The 14,017-nt window shown below is 44.5% G+C and overlaps 1 protein-coding gene across 8 annotated transcripts in view; it reads left to right on the top strand.

Annotated features, from left to right (window-relative positions):
• Window positions 1–14,017, top strand: part of TNS1 (tensin 1) — a 673,270-nt gene that overhangs the window by 142,121 nt on the left and 517,132 nt on the right. Inside the window, exon 1 of one of the 8 annotated variants that reach the window (XM_073634392.1) lies at window positions 9,264–9,610. The exons of the other annotated variants lie outside the window; for them this stretch is intronic. Coding sequence (XP_073490493.1) covers window positions 9,530–9,610 — 81 coding nt within the window. The 5' untranslated portion in view covers window positions 9,264–9,529. Of the gene's footprint in view, window positions 1–9,263; window positions 9,611–14,017 lie in introns of those variants that run through there. 8 annotated transcript variants of the gene reach the window in all.

The following is a 14,017-nucleotide window of genomic DNA, read 5'->3' as shown; positions in this document are numbered from 1 at the left end:
CACTTCCACGAAGTCCGCCTCGGTCCGCCGGCTCAGCGGGAGATCTCTCCGTTGATCTCCGCTGAGCCGGCGGATGACAGGTCCCTCTCTGCTCACTGAGCGGGGAGGGGCTTGTCAGGCGCCGCTGCCGCCCATGGAGGGATTGGATGAAAACGGACAGCATGTCCGTTTTCATCAGATCTCACCCGATCCGCCAGCGACGGATCTGGACGTAGGGTCATCCGTCTGCTTTCAGCGGTTCGGACCGGGTCAGATGTCGGCGGACATGTCTCCGCTGACATCCGCTGCTCCATAGGCTAACATGGAGCGCCCGTTCAGGTCCGCCGTCAAAACTGACAGGCGTATCTAAATCGTGTGAAAGGGGCCTTAGACTAACAAATTGAAGCCAAAATAGAAGAAAGGAAAACTAAAAAAAAGAAAACTAATGCAGCCATAACATCTAACAATTGGTAAATATCATAAATGTTGGCCTTTGGGTTTAATACTGATTTAATTGGAAGCAGCTCAGAGCAGAGACATTTCCCTACAACGTGAAGATGCAATGGCAGTTACCAGTCTGCGTTGTTGCATGCGCATGTAATGTCCGATATTCCCTTCCTTTCAGAGCTCGGAATAAAGTCAGTACGGCCCGCACATCACTCAATGGCTTTCTTTGTTCAGCTCAGCCTTGGAAAAAAACCCTGAATATTTTCTTCTTGATCAAATTAATTCCAGCGATCCGTCCCAGGGGGGCGCTCTGACTGGCCAGTGTTTTCTGAACATCCGTCCGCCTTGTTAGTAGTGAGCCATAAACACGTGGAGTTTGCTCCAGCTGTATAAGCAAAGCGGTGCCGTCCCTAATGCGGGGCACCCATCCTCTCCTGAGCCGTCATTCCGATGTATTTATGGTCACCTAACAACCTCGCAGGACTCCTTGATGGTAAGGATGGGCAGGACAACCCCCTGTTCAGTTTGCAGCAGAACTCTGAACAGGGGAAAAGTTCTAACCCGAACGGCAAACCCCATTGAAGTCTATGGGAGCTGAACAGGAAAAATCTAAAGTGTCCACTATGCAAGTAATTGGCCATAAAATGGGTATGGGGGTCTGGGTACTGCCTTGGGGGGACATGTATCAATGATCGTTTTTTTTCAGGAGCAGTGATTTTAATAATGCTTACAATGCAACATAAAAATGAAAAACTCCTTTAAATATCATGCCGGGGGGGGGTTGCTGGTCTCCCTTAGTCTGCCTGTAAAGTGGCACATCTGTAGCATGTATAGAACCTGCTGCAGCAAAAATGACATTTGTAAAGAAAAAAAGAGTCAAATCCCATTTAAAATGACTCGCGGATACAAAACCAGCACCCGGCTATTGAAAATTGTTCTCCCCCCGGGCATGCAGCTTGGCAGGTCAGGAAAGGGGGGGGTGGATGAGCGAGCCCCCCCCCCCCGAACCATACTAGGCCACGTGCCCTCAACATAGGGGGGTTGGTGCTTTGGGGCAGGGGAGGCTCCCACCCCAGAGCACCTTGTCCCCATGTTGGGGACAAGGGCCTCTATCCCACAACCATGGCCAGTGGTTGTGGGGGTCTGTGGGCGGGGGGCTTATTGGAATGCGTGCTCGGATAAGGGTCTGGTACAGATTTCAGAGGGGATGGCAGAACCGCCGAACGGGCAAATGTTTGGCCCGAACCGTTCGACCATCCCTACTTGATGGAGGGTGCTGAACCCTGGTCTAGTGCATCAGAGGCAAAGCTAGGAAGGCTAAAGGCTGTGCTGTGGGGTCAGAACCTCTGCCATACCTTATTTTGAAACCCAGTGATGTCATCACTGGTTCTCTGGGCTTCTCTATGCAATGCTGGCAAATCATGGCTGGTGGGAGGGGCTGGCAGGGGGCTGTACATAGCACCCTGTTCATCTCCCAGGAGCCTTCAGTCCTGATGCAAGCAGAGGGCTTGGGAGGAGTTCTGAAAATATTAAAATGCCTTGGTTGGTGGGTGTTAGTCTGGAGGCATGGGTGTTCTGAGATTGGCTGACCCCTGGGAGGAGTTATGCAAATATTAAAATGCCTTGGGGCTGGGTGTTAGTCTGGAGGAGTGGCTGTTCCTATACAGGCCAACCCCTGGGAGGAGTTATGCAAATTCTAAAAAGCCTTGGTGGGTAGGTGTTATTCTGGAGGAATGGGCGTTCCTAGACAGGCCATCCCTTGGGAGGAGTTATGTAAATATTAACATGCCTTGGTGGGTAGGTGTTAGTCTGGAGGAGTGGGCGTTCCTAGATAGGCTGACCCCTGGGAGGAGTTATACAAATAAAAAAAAGCCTTGGTGGGTGGGTGTTAGTCTGGAGGAGTGGCTGTTTCTAGACAGGCCATCCCTTGGGAGGAGTTATGCAAATATTAAAATGCCTTGGTGAGTGGGTGTTATTCTGGAGGAGTATGTGTCCCTAGATAGGCTGACTTCTGGGAGGAGTTATGCAAATATTAAAATGCCTTGGGGGTGGGTGTTAGTGTGGAGGAGTGGGGGGTTCCCAGACAGGCCGACCCCTGGGAGGAGTTATACAAATGGTTGGTGGGTGTTAGGTGTTTGACTGATGGGACACACAAAGGGAAGTCGACTGATCATTGGAAGATATGATCATAAGTTATCAATCGCATCTCTGTTTCCACCATGCAATCTCATAATCTGATCAATCGAATTCATGCAACAAGGCGTCTCAATGCTGCCTATCGATGCAACACAATTGATCGTTTTTCACCCCGGTGAATTGACTCGGTTTGCCTGTTCGATTGCTTGCCAGTTCGATCATTTTTTTTCATCTAATTGCACATTAATAATAAAATCTAAACACGTATGGCCATTATGGTGATGAACAGTGGATTCCTTTTCCGAAAGATCTCTTTTGATAGGAAAAATCGATCTATAGCCAATAACCCGTTCAGTGAATGTGCCACAAACAGGGAAATGGATTTTGATCGATGATTAAGATATGATCATAACTTACGGTCATTAACGATTGATCTCATCTCTGTTTTCACCTTGTAATCTCCTAATCTGGTTGATCGCAATACGATTATCTTCATGAATAAAGTATCTCATTGTTGCTGAGAGAATGCCAAATGATTGATAATTTTCCAACCTGACCGATCGACTTTACATGGAGTTACAAGGGGTTGTTCACATCTGAGGTTGGGAAGTTGTAAAACCCTGTGGTTAAGCCCCGCTTTTACCACCCCTCCCCCCAACTTTAAACTCCGGGGGTGGGGGGGTTGTACATATGCTTTGCTCCATAGGTGCGGCAGGAATTATACCCCCTCATTGCTGCTCCTGCCCAAATGTCACCCATTCAAGAGAATGGGGCTCCTCTGCAAGCGTCTACTTTACTGATCATTATGCAAGAACTTTCCCCCTAGAAAACGCACGTGCAATAACATCAGTAACATTTCTACAGCTGTGTGAGTGAAGCCTGAGGCTCCATTCACACTTCACCATTTGAAACTCGTGGGCAGAATCGCCAAGGATTCTGCCTGTGATCCCAAATCGCATGGCAATCGCAGCTCACATTTGGGTGCCATGATCCTTCAGGCTCAGAAGTGCGATTTGTGACACACAAAGTTGCGTGACGGGTCGAAACCCATTCAATGGCACCGGATCCAAGCTATGCCTCCTATAGTCGCAGTGTTTTTTTAACCACTTGCTTACCGGACACTTAAACCCCCCCCCTATCCAGACCAGTTTTCAGCTTTCAGCGCTCTCACACTTTGAATGACAATTGCGCGGTCGTGCAACACTGTACCAAAAATGAAATTTTTATCATTTGTTTTCACACAAATAGAGCTTTCTTTTGGTGATATCTATTCATCACTGAGTTTTTTTATTTTTTTGCTAAAAAAAGAAAAAAAGAACAAAAATTTTGAAAAAAACGAAACAAAACAGTTTCATTGTGTTATAAAATTTTGAAAACCGGTCATTTTTCTCCTTCATTGATGTGCGCTGATGAGGCCGCACTGATGTGCGCTGATGAGGCTGCACTGATGGGCACTGATAAGGTGGCACAGATGGGCACTGATGGGCACTGATGGGTGGCACAGATGGGCACTGATAGGCACTGATAGGTGGCACTAATGGGTGACACTGATAGGCGGCACTGATGGGCAATGATAAGTAAGATGGCACAGATGGGAACTGATAAGGTGGCATTGATAGGCACCGAGAGGTGGCACTGATAGGTGGCACTAATGGGCAGCACTGAAGGGCACTGATGGGTGACACTAGGTGGCACTGATGGGCACTGATGAGGTGGCGCTGATGGGCACCGAGAGGTGGCACTGATGGGCACCGAGAGGTGGCACTGATAGGTGGCACTGATGGGCACTGATAAGTGGCACTAATGGGCAGCACTGATAGGTGGCACTGATAAGGTGGCACTGATAGGCACCGAGAGGTGGCACTTATGGGTGGCACTGGTAGGTGACACTGATAGGAAGCACTGATGGGCACTAGTAGACACTGGTAGGTGACACTGATAGGCAGCACTGATCGGTGGCACTGATGATGAGGCACTGATGGGTATTAAGGCCCACGCCGTCATTCGGGTATAGCACGGGCGGGAGGTGGTTAAGAAAGGTTCCTGCACTACTTTTGATGCGGCTTTCTTGTGACTTGAGTGCCATAGAGAGTAATAAGTCACAATAAAGTAGAACTAAAGGCAAAACTTTTTTCTCTTTTAGTTTTGGTAGAGTGGAGAGGGATTAGACCCCCTGTCAGCTTTCATTGCTGTCTGTGCCCCTGTTAGGGAGATTTCCCCTCTCTATTTGTCCTGTTTACCATTATCATTGAAAGTAAAATAAAATCCCAAATTTTTGGGTTGTCCCCAGAAAAGTAATAGAGGGGAAATCTCCCCCCACAGTGAGAAAACACCAGCTAGGCAGACAGTTAAACCTTTGATTGCCCCTGATGTTAGCGCCTTCCCAGCCAGTGTCATTAGTACAGTGACAGTGCATATAGCAATGATCCCTGTATTAGTGTCACCGGTCCCCAAAAAGTGTTAAGTGTCAGTTATTGTCCGCCGCAATATCTCAGTCCCGCTATAAGTCACTGATCACCACCATTACTAGTAAAAAATGTGAAAAAATAAATACAAATATCCCATCGTTGGTTTGCACAAATGTTATAGCGTCTGCAATCAATATACAGTGCCTTGAAAAAGCCTTCATACCTCTTGAAATCTTCCACATGTTGTCATGTTACAACCAAAAACGGAAATGTATTTTATTGGGATTTTATGTGATAGACCAACACAAAGTGGCACATAATTGTGAAGCGGAAGGAAAATGATAAATTGTTTTCTATTTTTTTTTTACAAATAAATATGTGAAAAGTGTGTGTGGGGGGGCATTTGTATTCAGCCCCCTTTATTCTGATACCCCTAACTAAAATCTAGTGGAACCAATCGCCTTCAGAAGTCACCTAATTAGTAAATAGAGTCCACCTGTGTGTAATTTAATCTCAGTATAAATACAGCTGTTCTGTGAAACCCTCAGAGGTTTGTTTGAGAACCTTAGTGAACAAACAGCATCATGAAGGCCAAGGATTACACCAGACAGGTCAGGGATAAAGTTGTGGAGAAGTATAAAGCAGGGTTAGGTTATAAAAAAATCTCCTCCCAAGCTTTGAACATCTCACGGAGCTCTGTTCAATCCATCATCTGAAAATGGAAAGAGTATGGCACAACTGCAAACCTACCAAGACATGGCCGTCCACCTAAACTGACCGGCCGGGCAAGGAGAACATTCATCAGAGAAGAGCCAAGAGGTCCATGGTAACTCTGGAGGAGCTGCAGAGATCCACAGCTCAGGAGGGAGAATCTGTCCACAGGACAACTATTAGTCGTGCTCTCCACAAATCTGACCTTTATGGAAGAGTGACAAGAAGAAAGACATAAGAAGTCCTGTTTACAGTTTGTGAGAAGCCATGTGAGGGACACAGCAAACATGTGGAAGAAGGTGCTCTGGTCAGATGAGACCAAAATTGAACTTTTTGGCCTAAAAGCAAAACTCTATGTGTGGCAGAAAACTAACACTGCACATCACCCTGAACACACCATCCCCACCGTGAAACATGGTGGTGGCAGCATCATGATGTGGGGATGCTTTTCTTCAGCAGGGACAGGGAAGCTGGTCGGAGTTGATGGGAAGATGGATGGAGCCAAATACAGGGCAATCTTAGAAGAAAACCTGTAATGCCGCGTACACACGGTCGGACTTTCCGGCAGGAAAAGCCAGACGGAATCTTTTCATCGGACATTCCGATCGTGTGTATGCCTCATCTGACCTTTTTTTTCTAAAATTCTGACAGACCTAGAAATAGAACATATTCTAAATATTTCCGACGGAATCAACTCCTATCGGGAAAACCGATCGTCTGTATGCTGTTCTGACGGACCAAAAACGACGCATGTTCTGAAGCAAGTACGAGACGGAAGCTATTGGCTACTGGCTATTGAACTTCCTTTTTCTAGTCCCGTCATAAGTGTTGTACGTCACCGCGTTCTAGACGGTCGGACTTTGGTGTGATCGTGTGTATGCAAGACAGTTTCAGCGGAACTCCGTCGGAGAAACCTTCAGAGTTTATTCTGATGGAAAGTCTGATCGTGTGTACGCGGCATTAGAGTCAGCAAAAGACTTGAGACTGGGGCGGAGGTTCACCTTCCAGCAGGACAACGACCCGAAACATACAGCCAGAGCTACAATGGAATGGTTTAGATCAAAACATATTCATATGTTAGAATGGCCCAGTCACAGTCCAGACCTAAATCACATTGAGAATCTGTGGCAAGACTTGAAAATTGCTGTTCACAGACGCTCTCCATCCAATCTGACAGAGCTTGAGATATTTTACAAAAAAAAGAATAGACAAAAATGTCCCTCTCTAGATGTACAAAGCTGGTAGAGACATCCCCAAAAAGACTTGCAGCTGTAATTGCAGTGAAAGGAGGTTCTACAAAGTATTGACTCCGGGGGGCGCTATACACATGCCCCCCACACTTTTCATATATTTGTAAAAAATTTTGAAAATCATTTATCATTTTCCTTCCACTTCACAATTATCTGCCACTTTGTGTTGGTCTATCACATAAAATCCCAATAAAATACATTTACGTTTTGGGTTGTAACATGACAAAATGTATGTAGAATTTCAAGGGGTATGAATACTTTTTCAAGGCACTGTACGCCTATTGCGATTTTATTTACTCAAAATATGTAACAGAATACATATTGGCCTAAATTGATGAAGAAATTCTTTTTTTTTTAAAATTTTTTTTATTGGATGTGTTTTATAGCAGAAAGTAAAAAATTTTTTTTTTTTTTCCAAAAATTGTCCGTCTTTTTTTGTTTTATAGAGCAAAAAATAAAAACCTTATGCTGTGTACACACGACCGGACTTTTGGACAGCGAATCCGTTGGACAATTCGATCGTGTGTGGGCTTCATCTGACTTATTCTGTCGAAAAATCTGACGGACTTTAGAAATAGAACATGTTTCAAATCTTTCCGACGGACTCGAGTCCTATCGAAAAATCCGACGGACCAAAAACGACGCAAGGGCAGCTATTGGCTATGAACTTCCTTATTTTAGTCCGGTTGTACGTCATCACGTATGAATCCATCGGACTTTGGTGTGATCGTGTGTAGGCAAGTCTGTTTAGTTGGAACTCCGTCAAAAAGTCCGCTCGTGTGTACGCGGCATTAGAGGTGATCAAATCCCACCAAAAGAAAGCTGGGTGAGGTTGAAAAAAGACACAAGTCCATCAAGTCCAACCTATGTGTGATTATAGGTCAGTATTACATTACATATCCCTGTATGTTGCGGTCATTCAGGTGCTTATCTAATAGTTTGCTGAGACCACCGCCTGTGGAAGGGAATTCCACATCCTTGCCGCTCTTACAGTAAAGAACCCTCTATGTAGTTTAAGGTTAGACCTCTTTTCTTCTAATTTTAAGCAACTGTATTTGTGTACAGTGTTGCACAGCCGCGCAATTGTCGGTTAAAATAACGCAGTGCCGTATTGTAAAAAATGGCCTGGTCATAAATAGGCGCGGGGGGGGGGTAAATCTTCCAGAGGTCAAGTGGTTATTCTATCCAACATGAAAAAAAAAAAGTTTTGCCTATAGTTCTACTTTAAGTCGCACTGGAGATTGCGCTGTAAGGCTCCATGCACACTGGACATTTTTGCAATAGCGTTTATTAGCCTTTTTTAGCGTTTTTCCGCGTTATCGTTTTTTAAAATTATTATTATTATTTTTTTTTTTTTTCAATGGTTCAAAAACGTTAAACACTAGTGAGCCACGTTTTTGAGCACTTCTCAATGTTTATCAGTGTTTATGAGCTTTGCGATTCTCCCGCGATTGTCACCCGACCAGGATTGCCAACTGTCAGTAAATTCAGACAAGTGATTTTTACGTCTGTCCGTCAATGTCCAGTACAGACATGCAGATTGCAGTCACGGATTTGTACAAATTGTCTGCGAATCTACAGATAGTTGGCAACCCGGATCCGTGCATCAAACCGCGCCGTTAAAAAAAAGAAAAAAAAAAGCGCGTGAAGTTTGTTGCCTGAAAAGGGAGCAGGAGCTTCTTTTTTGGATGACGAGCGCACATAGCGCGTACTATATAGGGCGCACATTGGGTCGGCCCATTCACGTGAATAGATTGTCCCCTATGCGACGCGCAGAATCGCACAAATTTGCGATTATGTGAATGGGGCTTTGGACCAGTTTGGGGGTCCCCCCTGAATTTTTTTTCTCTTTTTGGCGACTGCGACAGATTTTGGTGGCGACCAGTTGGGTCCTCTAAACGGCGATGGCTTCGCACGTCCACCACTTTCCCCTCCATACTAAACAGCGAATTATCGCTCCGTTAGCGGTTTTTTTTGCATCCTGTCTCCCATCCTGGAAGTATCTTTTGGTTCCTGAATCTGCAGCCAAAAAAAGAAGGAAAAAAAAAAGACCCCTATTTTTCCCCTAGGAGGGTGAGGAGGGTGTACGTGGGGGGTGGGGTGACATAGGGGAGCGGAGGTATACGGTGAAGAGGAAATACCAAAGAATTACATTTTTTTTTCTCTCTCTCAGAAAAAAAAAAGTCTCCTTGTCGCTGGCAGTGGCTGTGGATGAGGAGGGGGGGGGAATCGAAGGGGGCGGGACGACCAGCCAGGCAGCTCCGCCCTCCCTTCAGGAGGTGTGAGGACGGGGAGAAACTTAGAGAGAAAGAGGCAAAGGACTGTTAGAGAGGGAAAGTGTCCAGAACAGGGAGATCTCACCCCAACAGAACGTCGCCATCGAAAGGGACGAATAACGCCAACCTTCCACCCAGCGGGGGACGGGCACAGCAAATCCCAGAGGGCACATCGGAGGGAACCCAAGGGGTTAATACTTTTTTTTTTTTTGGCATCGTTACCTGACTGCGATGGAATCGGGCTCCCCGGTCTTGCGGAGTCGTGTCGCTGCTGCCTCGGCGTAAAAGAAGGATCGCGCCAATCGTTTTCTCCCCACCAGCAATGCCCACTGCGTCATTGTGTCTCCCGCGTCCGCGATCGGACCCCAGGATGACCTGGCTCTGCCTGTCCTGCATGCTCTGGGTACGTAGCCTCAATCTTCGCTCTCTTCACACTCTTCGCTCAAAACTTTACCCCACAGCATCACAAAAACAAAGTTTGGAGACTTAAATGGTGATCACATCTTTTGTAGTGAAGTCATCTGCGTTCGCCGTTTTGTTGGCAGCGATTGTTTTCTGTGCAATAAGTTTTAGGGGCGGATGTGCCGGAGCACCGAGAGGGTTCCTTCTATCATCATGGGGGCCATGTGCAAATTGCTGTAATCTCTACCGGGGCGACCGCACTTCTCCGAGCGATGAGCGCTGCCTGGTTGCTATGGGTTACTGCAACCTGCACATTGGTCCAGAGATTGAACAATGTATCGCTGGTCTGAGTATCAGAGTGTAATTGATCTTTCCTCTACTTTGAGGATGTGACATTTCTAAATGGATACAAAAATATTATGTCCAGGGATAAGCCAGTGATACATTGTTACAGCGATACATTGTTGCAGTGATACTTTGTTCAGAGCATCAGAGTGTAATTGATCTTTCCTATACTTTTGAGGATGTGACATTTCTAAATGGATACAAAAATATTATGTCCAGGGAGAAACCAGATACATTGTTGCAGTGATACATTGTTACAGCGATACATTATTACGGCGATACATTGTTGTAGTGATACTTTGTTCAGAGCCTCAGAGTGTAATTGATCTTTTCTATACTTTTGAGGATCTGACATTTCTAAATGGATACAAAAATATTATGTGCAGGGATAAGCCACTGATACATTGTTACAGTGATACATTGTTACAGTGATACATTGTTACAGCGATACATTGTTACAGCGATACATTGATACATTCTTGCAGCGATACATTGTTTCAGCGATACATTCTTGCAGCGATACATTGTTTCAGCGATACATTGTTGCAGTGATACATTGTTGCAGTGATACATTGTTACAGCGATACATTGTTGCAGTGATACATTGTTGCAGCGATCCATTGCTATGGCGATACATTGTTGCAGTGATACATTGTTGCAGTGATACATTGTTGCAGTGATACATTGTTGCAGCGATACATTGTTGCAGTGATACATTGTTACAGCGATCCATTGCTATGGCGATACATTGTTGCAGTGATACATTGTTCAGAGTGTAATTGATCTTTTCTATACTTTTGAGGATGTGACATTTCTAAATGGATACAAAATATTATGTTCAGGGATAAGCCAGTGATACATTGTTGCAGTGATACATTGTTGCAGTGATACATTGTTGCAGTGATACATTGTTGCAGTGATACATTGTTGCAGTGATACATTGTTGCAGTGATAGATTGTTCAGAGTGTAATTGATCTTTCCTCTACTATGAGGAAATGTGAAATTTCTAAATGGATACAAAATTATTCTGTTCTCTCTCTGTGTTGATCGCCCTCCTTAGTCTGTAGCACTCAGCGATGAGCCATTGTTACAATTAAACCAATGTTACATTGTTCTGTGTTCCATCAAAGTATCGGAATGTCATTTCTCTTCCTTTTCTCACACTAATGTGAGTTTGCTGTGAATTTGGATGGGTTACAAAAAGCCCGGATTCACAAGTCATCCAAACATCACGTTGTGTTCAGTGACGATCGTTCACATCTATGGGTTGCAACAATAAAGTGTCCAGTGCGAGTTGTGATGCGATTTCCCTCTCCATAGACATCAATGGAAACCGCACTGAGATCGCATCTTGTGTTCAGATGTGTGGGAAGACTTCTTTGTTCTGTGTAGATTTTTACATATCCCCCCCTCCCCCCCTCGCAGAAATCTCAGCTGCTCCAAATTCCAACCAAAAAATGCATCAAATTCTCCTTACAATCGCACTGCCTTTATCACAAATCGCAACGCAAGATTGCACTGAGCTCCAGGAAAATTCCACATGAGAATCGCATCCAATCGCATCGCATAAGTGTGAACCCGGACTGAGGATGGGACATTAGTAATTAGATGCAAAAATATTTGTATAAAATCTCTCCACCGACCGCACTTCTCAGAGCGATGAGCGCTGCCCGGTTGCTATGGGTTACTGCATCCTGCACAATGGTCCAGGGATAAACCAGTGATACATTGTTACAATGATCAGAGTGTAATTGATCTCCTTTGCTTATATTGAGGACGTGACATTTCCAATTAGATGAGAACATATTTATCTCGCTGATGACCGCCCTTCTTATAAATCTGTAGCATGCAGAGCGATGAGCCTTGGCCAGTTGCTTTGGGTTACTGCATCCTGCACACTGGTAAAAGGGGTAAACCATTGATACATTGTTGCAGTTCTGTGTTGTAACACAATATCAGTGTAATTGATCTCTTTTGCCTATTTTTCCTCTACATTGAGGATGTGAGATTTGTAATTAGAGGCGAAAATCTTTATCTGTTATGTCTCCCAGCCAACCACCCTTCTTCTAAATCTGTAGCACTCTGGGGGGGTGAGCCCTGGCCGGTTGCTATGGGTTACTCCATCCTGCACATTGGTCCAGTTAAACCAGTGATACATTGTTACTGTTCTGTTATCAGAGTGTAATTGATCTCCTTTGCTTATCTTTCCTCCTCACAGAGGATGTGATGTTTGTAATTCGATGCAAAATGATTTATCTGTTATCGCCCCCAGACGTCTGACCTTCTTAGAAGTCTGCAGCACTGGCTGGTTGCTAGGGGTTACTGCATCCTGGTCCAGTGTTAAAGTACTGATATATTGAACTAATATTATCAGATTATCAGTTGCTATGGGTTACTGCATCCTGCACATTGTTTCAATTAAAGTTACATTGTTACCATTCTGTGTTGTGTCAGCCTGTACCATGCAGGGAGATGAGCGCTGGCTGGTTGCTATGGGTTACTGCATCCTGCACATTGGTAAAGGGGTAAACCATTGATACGTTGTTACAGTTCTGTGTTGTAACAGAATATCACTGTAATTGATCTCTTTTGCCTATTTTTCCTCTACATTGAGGATGTGAGATTTGTAATTAGATGCAAAAATATTTATCTGTTATGTCTCCCAGCCAAGCGCCCTTCTTATAAATCTGTAGCACTGGGGGGGGGGGGGGGGGTGAGCCCTGGCCGGTTTCTATGGGTTACCCAAAACCCATAGCAAAAATATTTATCTGTAACATCTCTCCGCTGACTGCACTTCCCAATGATGAGCGCTGGCTGGTTGCTATGGGTTACTGCATCCTGCACATTGGCCCAGGGATAAACCACTGATACATTGTTACAGTGATACTTTGTTCTGATTATCAGAGCGTAATAATTGATCTTCTTTTGCTTATCTTTCCTCTGCATTGAGGATGTGAAATTTCCAATTAGATGCAAAATTATTTCTCTGCCATCTCTCCCAGTCGATCGTCCTTCTTATAACGCTGAAGCATGCAGAGCGATGAGCCCTGGCTGGTTACTGCATCCTGCACATTACTGCAATTAAAGCAATAATTGTTACATTGTTACAGTTCTGGGTTGCTTGAAAGTATCAGAATGTCATTTATCTTCATTTGCTTATTTTTCCTCTGCATTGAGGATGTGATATTTTTAATTAGATGCAAAAATATGTATCTATAATATTTCTGTGTTGACCACATTTCTTAGAGTGATGAGCGCTGGCTGGTTGCTATGGGTTACTGCATCCTGCGCATTGGTAAAAGGATAAAGCATTGATACATTGTAATTGTTCTGTGTTGTATCAGTCTGTAGCATGCAGGGAGATGAGCGCTGGTTGGTTGCTATGGGTTACTGCATCCTGCACATTGGTCCAGTGATAAAGCATTGATACATTGTTACTGTTCTGTATTGTATCAGATTATCAGAGTGTAATTGGTCTCCTTTGCTTATCTTTCCTGTACATCCAGGAAGTGACATTTCCATTTAGATGCAAAAATATTTACCTGTTATCTCTCCCAGCCAAGCGCAAGTCTGTAGCACATAGAGTGATGAGCGCTGGTTGGTTGCTACGGGTTACTGCATTCTGCACATTGTTTCAATTAAATCAATGTTACATTGTTACAGCTCTGTGTTGCAGTATCGGAGTGCAATGTCTCTAATCTGCTCTTCTCTCCTATGTTGAGGATGTGACAATTCTTCTTAGATGCAAAAAATATTTATCTTTATCTCTCCCAGCCGAACACACTTCTTATAAGTGAATGATGAACGAGTGATGGCCGGTTGCTATGGGTTACTGCATCCTGCACATTGATTTAGCTAAACCAGTGATACATTGTTACTGTTCTGTGTTGTACCAGATTATCAGAATCGAATTGATCTCCTTTGCTTATCTATGTGACACTTCCAGTTATAAGGAAACATTTGTATCTGTTATCTCTCCAAGCTGACCGCCCTTCTTATAAGTCTGCAGCGTTTTGGAAGCTGGCCCGTTGCTATGCGTTACTGCATCTTTCACATTGTTTC

The sequence above is a fragment of the Aquarana catesbeiana genome, linkage group LG06 (assembly GCF_042186555.1).
Source record: "Aquarana catesbeiana isolate 2022-GZ linkage group LG06, ASM4218655v1, whole genome shotgun sequence".
NCBI lineage: Eukaryota > Metazoa > Chordata > Amphibia > Anura > Ranidae > Aquarana > Aquarana catesbeiana.
Note: the sequence above shows the minus strand (reverse complement) of the source record. Positions and strands in the feature narration are given on the sequence as shown.